At 35.9% G+C, this 8024-nt stretch overlaps 2 protein-coding genes and 1 long non-coding RNA gene across 3 annotated transcripts; 2 read left to right on the forward strand and 1 right to left on the reverse strand.

Moving 5' to 3' along the window:
* Window positions 1-531: 531 nt before the first annotated feature.
* On the forward strand, window positions 532-1335 carry LOC146722520 (uncharacterized). The gene has a single exon (XM_085484661.1). It carries the CDS (start codon window positions 532-534, stop codon window positions 1333-1335), a length of 804 nt encoding a protein of 267 aa, XP_085340787.1.
* Window positions 1336-1428: 93 nt separating this feature from the next.
* Window positions 1429-2385, forward strand: LOC114938094 (uncharacterized). The gene has a single exon (XM_029311848.1). The coding sequence runs from the start codon at window positions 1429-1431 to the stop codon at window positions 2383-2385; it is 957 nt and encodes a 318-aa protein (XP_029167681.1).
* Window positions 2386-6962: 4577 nt separating this feature from the next.
* LOC146722521 (uncharacterized) lies at window positions 6963-7949 on the reverse strand. Its single transcript, XR_014925119.1, has 2 exons — window positions 7719-7949; window positions 6963-7652 (listed from the first exon to the last, which is right to left on the reverse strand). It is a non-coding gene; the product is annotated as an uncharacterized LOC146722521 (long non-coding RNA).
* Window positions 7950-8024: the final 75 nt, after the last annotated feature.

Genomic DNA, 8024 nt, shown 5'->3' on the forward strand with positions numbered 1-8024 from the left:
AAAGTGCTCGGACTTTTGTGGATTCCTTTCGAGGACTCCTTTTGCCTCATTGTCAATTCAATCAAACCCGTTGCTCCAACGAAACGTACTATTCTTTTGTTCGTGGCAAAATTATATGACCCGCTCGGATGGGCCGCTCCCGTCGTAATTACCGCAAAGATTCTTTTGCAAGAGCTGTGGCTTTTGCGATGCGATTGGGATACGCGCATCCCCGACGAGTTAGAACAATGATGGCATAACTTTGTCTCAGATTTTAATAAATTGGAGAAAATTAGAATTACGCGATGGACGGGTCAAAATCCAGACAATATAGCGATTGAAATCCACGAATTTGCCGACGCGTCAAATCGAGCGTATGCCGCGGTAGTATATCTTCGCGTCTTTCATTCATTGTCGGATTTTACACTTAGTTTGATCGCTGTAAAAACAAAGGTCGCCCCAGTAAAAACCGTGAGCATTCCGCGACTCGAGTTAACCGCCGCCGTGCTGTTAAGTCGCCTAATAAAGTGGACGATTAATTCCTTAAATTTAATGAAAACTCCGATCTATTGCTGGACGGATTCAACAATCGCGCTGGCATGGCTACGCCAGCATCCCTCTAAGTGGACCACATATGTGGCCAATCGGGTATCGGAGATACAAAATAACTTGCCTTCTGCAAGATGGTATCACGTGCCGTCGAGAGACAATCCCGCGGATTGTGCGTCTCGAGGCGTGTCCGCGTCCGAATTAATATCACATCCTCTGTGGTGGACCGGACCACCCTGGCTTCGAGAGCCTTCCACGTCCTGGCCGATCCATGACGTTACTGCTCCACTCTCCATAGATGCAGTACAAAGGATATCTAGCGAGCAACGAAAACCCACCGTCCTTCACGTTGAAGGGTCAGACGAGTGGGATTTGCTCTATAAATTCTCGAGTTGGACAAAGCTGATAAGAATAACTGCTTACGTGTGTAGATTTCTCGCGTTAATTGATAAGAAAAGAAAAGTTAATTTCAAATCGACCTCGTCGCTGAGTGTCAACGAGCTTAATAAAGCGGAATTATTTTGGCTGTCGTACGTACAAAAGAGGACTTTTGGATCCGAAATCAAAGCACTAAAGAAAGGCAACGCAGTTTCGAAGAAAAGTTCACTTAGAACTTTAACTCCATTTGTTGGCGAAGATGCAGTACTCCGCCTTGGCGGGCGGTTGAAAAATGCTGCTTTCACTTACGAAGAGCAACATCTTATTTTAGTACCGCGAGGACAAGTCTTGTACCCTTTAATCGCTCAGGCTCATAAACACACTCTCTACGGTGAAGTTCAATTAGTGTTGCGTACACTCCGACAATGATATTGGTTGCTAGGAGGTCGAAATTTAGTGAAAAATCATATAAGGCAATGCGTCTCGTGTATACGTTACTCAGCCAGAGTATCGAGTCAGCTGATGGGAAATTTGCCTTCTCCTCGCGTGCAACCGTTGTCACCGTTTACGCATACGGGTGTGGACTACGCTGGTCCTTTTTTGATTACGCCTTTCGTTGGAAGAGGACAAAGGACACGAAAAGGTTACGTGGCCCTATTCGTTTGTCTCGCTATCAAGGCGATCCACGTGGAGCTAGTGGAGGATTGCTCCAGTGCTGGATTTCTTGCTGCCTTTCGGCGATTCACGAGCCGACGAGGCTTATCGTGTAAGCTATACTCTGATAACGGGACTAACTTTCACGGCGCTAAAAAGGAATTAAACAGCGAATTTGAGGCGTTCATGAAAGATTCGTCTCTACGCGACGTTCTTGCTAACGATAAAATTGAGTGGCATTTTATCCCGTCTGCAGCTCCTCATTTCGGAGGAATTTGGGAGGCGGGCGTGAAAAGCCTCAAATCGCATCTAAAGCGGATAGCCGGTTCGCGTACCCTGTCGCAGGCTGAATTCGCTACACTCCTATGCCAGATAGAGGCATGTTTGAACTCCCGACCAATTGCGGCTCTTAGCGACGACCCGAGCGATCTGTCCGCGCTCACTCCGGGTCATTTTTTAATAGGCCGACCGATCGTTGCGATACCGGAGGAATCAGTACTCGCGATAGATACGAATCGACTTTCGAGATGGCAGTTCGTCCATTCGATGGTGGAACAACTCTGGCGTGCTTGGTCGCAAGACTACTTACATTCGCTGCAACAGCGACATAAATGGTCAGAAAGATCGCCTTGTTTTCGCGTTGGCGAGCTCACGTTGTTAAAAAATCCTTTGCTCCCTCCGAGCAAATGGGAGTTCGCGCGAGTCACTCAGGTCCATCCCGGATCCGACGGACTCGTTCGAGTAGTTACCGTGAGAACCGCGCGTTCAATATTGAAACGACCAATCACGCTACTGTGTAGACTGCCAGTTCAGTGCGATAATTAAGAAAAACTTTGTCATATAAAGGACTTTGTGACTTGTGATGTATTCAGCGCTTATATTTCTATTGTTCCGTAAGTCGTCCTTACAATTTAGAAATATTTTGAGTTTATTTTATATTGATGTTCGCTCTCTTAGCTCTCGCTTTATTATTCCTATATTAACACCGATTGTATTTGTACTTTACTTGTAGAGCGGTTAAATATTTTCACATCCGTTCGCATGCGAGGCGGGCGGTATGTTTAAAATTATAAAAGCCTTGCGAGAATGCTAAAGCAAGGTCGCGAATATATTCGCTTCCGAGTTGTTATTCCGCGTATTTTCGATTCCGAGAGCGAGAAGTTGACAAAAACGCGCTTTTGTCTCGAGCCTTCGAGCCTCGCTAGCGAATCACGTTTTCTGCACGCGCGTGCCACGCGTCCAAGCGAAGGATCGATCGGCTGCCGTTGCCGTCGATCCTGCGTATTTTGGACAGAAGTCGGCCCGAAGAGCTCGGTGGAGAACGATCATCCCAAGAGCTCGTTCGAGATTTTCGCGAGCAAAGCCGAGATAGCGAATCAAGTTTACTTTTACTTTAATTACTTTGAATAAAGTCACACATTTAACAAACCACGAGTAATTTATCAAGATCACATCCTGCCTAATCCGTACAAACGGTCGAACCAGCAATCAAATAAATATTTTCCGTTCTGTGAGAAAAAAATAATCGAAGATTTCTGCACACCTAGGATCTAATAAAATTCTTAGAAGAACAGTGTCCGGATATCTCATTTAAAATCGATCAATATGCTAGTTATTTAAATATTTGAATCATTTCTCAAATGTCATCAGAATGTACTATTGAAGAAAACCGGAAATTAATTAACGAGGAAATTCATACAATAATAAGTATAATTATCGCCCTACAAAAGCCTTGTGTCCACGATGCTAGAAATCGGTCCGAGTCCTCGATTCAAACTCTCGAATAGAATTAGTTCTACTTTGATGACTCCAGATAGCATTATAGTCGAGTATGTGAGATTAGTTACTATAATTTATACCAACATTAAAATATTGAAAAGAAAAACAATAAAATATTGTGAATTTCTAATTATTATAAATTATAATAAAAACAATATTTTGTAATATAATAGATTTGTTCCTACATACATAATTTGATACTACAAAGTTTTGATTCATTTAATAAAGCAGTTATTAAGAAGCTGAAAGAGAACACATCTAATATAAAAATGAATAATTCAGCAAAAAAGAAACAACTCAAAAAATTGCTGATTTTTACTGCCTTTGCTGCGGTTATAGAACAGCAAGAAAAACGGCCAGAAATACAAGAAAAAAGACAACGGAGTTAATTACGTTAAGTTATTGATTTTCTTTTTTGCAATTTCTATCGTCAATGGCTGTTCTGTTATCTCTGTATATTGATCACATATTGTTTGTAATGTTTTTTCTCGTTTTATACGATTATGATAATCAATAGATTTTACGACATATAAACATGGATGTTGTTGATACAACAATAATAAAGTTCTAATATTGTCTTTATCCATACTCTTTCCTGAAAATTCATACAGATTTAAATAAACTGAACTATAAGTAAATATTATTAAATTTAAAATAAAATTTTACCTCTATACACTATATCTTTCTTAAGTTTATTATACTTTAATTATTAAAATTTACATAATGAGTAATTAATATATACGTAAATATTATAATTAAAAATTATTAATTGCTAATTACTAATTTTCTTTACAGTTTAATTAATTTTTGCTTACTCTGCCTCTGGGTTATATGTGAACCAAATCTTCTTTGCTTTATTTATTAAAGGTTATCTTATTCTTTTTCTATAATTTTCTTTGCTATTTTATTAAAAGGTCTTGTAGGTTATGAATATTTTCATGTCCAACGCGATTGACTAGCTATTTATAAAGTAATAATGTTGGCAACAAGAAATAAATCTAGTAACTAGTATGGAAAAATGGGACAGGATACATTTTTCTGTTCGACATTTCTATTCGAGATATTCATTCGAGTTGGTAGTGTACACGATTCGAGTTTTAGTAGCTTTTTCTCGGATCGAGAACTTGGACCGATTTCTAGCATCGTGGACACAAGGCTTAACAGACGTTTTAGAGGGGAACATCGATTTAGACCAATTTCTCGTCTGTTTAGATAACATTCCAGATCCATTGCACACGATAAACGCGAGACTTTTCGGAAACCGATAATTTGTGTAATTTAAATAATTGTTTAATAATAGGACCCAATGAGGGATTTTCAAGACTCTAAATTTGAGAGTTATATAATATTTTTGCTATTGAATTTATTAATAACAACTATTTAAATGGGGAAATTACAGTCGATCAATTGATAAATTCATTAGATAGTTTAGAAAGAATTGCTAGTAGAAATCCTTTTTTCACTAGTAACTAGAATTCCCCATCCCCAACGTCCCAGTACTCGGTTCCTAGTTCCATAATATAGTCCGTGCTCTCGGCGTCCCTGAGGTATAGCCGGTGTAAGCAGGGGATCGATTGTCTATTTGTGTCGATTTTTCTCACTTTTCGCACATTCATTTCACGTGAAGAAATACACGCGATTGGCTATGAGCAAGTTGAAAATACGATATCCCTAGATTCACGGGAGCACAAACCATAGTGAACATTTCGTAAAGCGTATATGCATGCATATATGTTTCAGTGATACCTTTATCTTTATAACCTCTGCAGTTTGAACGGTGTGAATAAAAATGAATGTTACAGAGAAACAAAAAGAAATTATGTTAAATTTTATGAATAAACATTCGGATTTCGGTCGGGGGCGGATACATTTTTGAACATGCTTGAATAAAATTGACGCGGCGTGTTATGAGAATTGATCGATATAAAACAATACATTAATAAAAAAGTAGTGTTTAAAAATCTTTTATTATAAAGTTAAGAAATGTACTGTGATAATCTTAATTATTAATTTATTATAAGATTATGAAATGTACTAATTTTATGTGATACAATTTATGTGATAAATATATATATAAATATATATATATATATATATATCCTATTCAAAATACCATCACACAATATTTCTTAATTCGTACTTCTTCTGCTTGCATTATATTTATATCATTAAATGGTATCGGCACTTCTCCTTCTTCCTCCAAATATATTTCATTTAATGGAATTCTCCATTTATAAGCAATGTTATGTAAAACACAACATGCATTTACAATTAGAGCTGTAAAGAATAGATTTAAAAAATACCTTTTCTTATCTCAATTATGCACTATAATTATTTACATACCAGCAAATTCTGGTGTATAATGTAATGTCCTCTCTTTTAATACGTATTTTAATCGCGCTCTACTTTACATAACATATAATGCAGTAGGATATACGACACATTTTGACATTATTCGACACAATAATTCTTGTCGAATAATCTCACGTGAAATATTTCGTGTTTTCACTATAGTGAAAATTAGCCAATCAAGTGAATGCTCACTTTTGTCATTTTCACTAGGTTTTGAGATACACAATCGACCCCCAGATTGCCTCATAAAAAATAGAGAGCGCCTTATTCTTTCTAGTCTAGGAATAGAGAGTAGGAAGGTCACTAGGACGTGACAGTCGACTTCCGTCGCGCGTAATGCGTCGACGCGCTATTGGCTAGAGCCCTAGTACTTTGCGCATGCGCACTATAATTATAAAATTATTTATTGCAAATAATAAAGAAATTATTAACTCACAAACAATTATATTGATATATTTGTAAATCACAAACGATTTCCTATCGATTACAATTGTTAGTTATTATAAAATCTGTTTATTACTAAAAAGTGTCGGCTAACTTCACGATTAAAAAAAAATTATTAATTACAAAAAACCTAATTTGTCACAAACGTTAAAAACAGATTCACCATCAATCACAAACAATTTACAAACAAAATATTTTCAGAAAAAGTGAAAATAATCATATTTTATAATTTTTGTCGGCTAGCTTCATGTAGGTCATGCGACGCGAACAAACCTATTGATTTAGGTCGAATCTATAATAAATGTAGTAAGCTCTAAAGGGCCTTCTACAATGGAGTGTCGTAGGCTGTAGTCGTAAGAAATTGACAAACTACAGTCGATTATTTAAAAAATAATCGATTGTGAACGGCCTTCTACAATGGAGTATCGTACCTACGATACTACCACCCGGGGATCGATTGTCTATTTGTGTCGATTTTTCTCACTTTTCGCACATTCATTTTACGTGAAGAAATACACGCGATTGGCTATGAGCAAGATGAAAATACGATATCCCTAGATTCACGGGAGCACAAACCATAGTGAACATTCCGTAAAGCGTATATGCATGCATATATGTTTCAGTGATACCTTTATCTTTATAACCTCTGCAGTTTGAACGGTGTGAATAAGAATGAATGTTACAGAGAAACAAAAAGAAATTATGTTAAATTTTATGAATAAACATTCGGATTTCGGTCGGGGCCGGATACATTTTTGAACATGCTTGAATAAAATTGACGCGACGTGTTATGAGAATTGATATAAAACAATACGTTAATAAAAAAGTAGTGTTTAAAAATCTTTTATTATAAACCCAGCAAACACCGATATATAATTGTTACATATCTATAATAAAACGGAATATAACAGATAATATAACGTGCACGTTACATGTAACATCCATGTTAGTTGTAATTTCCCACTCATAGATGTAACATTTTAATATAACATATATTACATTGTAGTTATATTGTAATTATATACCAAATAGCACATTGATGTATTGATAAGTCAGTGCTATCTTGGGATATAATGACAATATAACTACAATGTGATATATGTAATATTAAAAATGTTACATCTATGAGTGGGAAATTACAACTAACATATACGTTACATGTAACATGCTTAAGTATATAACATTTATATACTGTGTTTGCTGGGAAGTTAAGAAATGTACTGTGATAATCTTAATTATTAATTTATTATAAGATTATGAAATGTACTAATTTTATGTGATACAATTTATGTGATAAATATATATATAAATATATATATATATAAATATATATATATATCCTATTCAAAATACCATCGCACAATATTTCTTAATTCGTACTTCTTCTGCTTGCATTATATTTATATCATTAAATGGTATCGGCACTTCTCCTTCTTCCTCCAAATATACTTCATTTAATGGAATTCTCCATTTATAAGCAATGTTATGTAAAACACAACATGCATTTACAATTAGAGCTGTAAAGAATAGATTTAAAAAATACCTTTTCTTATCTCAATTATGCACTATAATTATTTACATACCAGCAAATTCTGGTGTATAATGTAATGTCCTCTCTTTTAATACGTATTTTAATCGCGCTCTACTCTACATAACATATAATGCAGTAGGATATACGACACATTTTGACATTATTCGACACAATAATTCTTGTCGAATAATCTCACGTGAAATATTTCGTGTTTTCACTATAGTGAAAATTAGCCAATCAACTGAATGCTCACTTTTGTCATTTTCACTAGGTTTTGAGATACACAATCGACCCCCTGGTAGTCGTAAGAAATTGACCTATCACAATTGATTATTTTTAAAATAGTTTAATTGTGATA

Source organism: Nylanderia fulva, unplaced genomic scaffold (assembly GCF_048542155.1).
Source record: "Nylanderia fulva isolate GAGA-0341 unplaced genomic scaffold, ASM4854215v1 Scaffold301, whole genome shotgun sequence".
Taxonomy (NCBI): domain Eukaryota; kingdom Metazoa; phylum Arthropoda; class Insecta; order Hymenoptera; family Formicidae; genus Nylanderia; species Nylanderia fulva.

Bases quoted from the DNA above. Each gene is read 5' to 3' on its own strand.
- LOC146722520 (XM_085484661.1), top strand. From the start codon at position 532: ATGAAAACTCCGATCTATTGCTGGACGGATTCAACAATCGCGCTGGCA.
- LOC114938094 (XM_029311848.1), top strand. From the start codon at position 1,429: ATGGGAAATTTGCCTTCTCCTCGCGTGCAACCGTTGTCACCGTTTACG.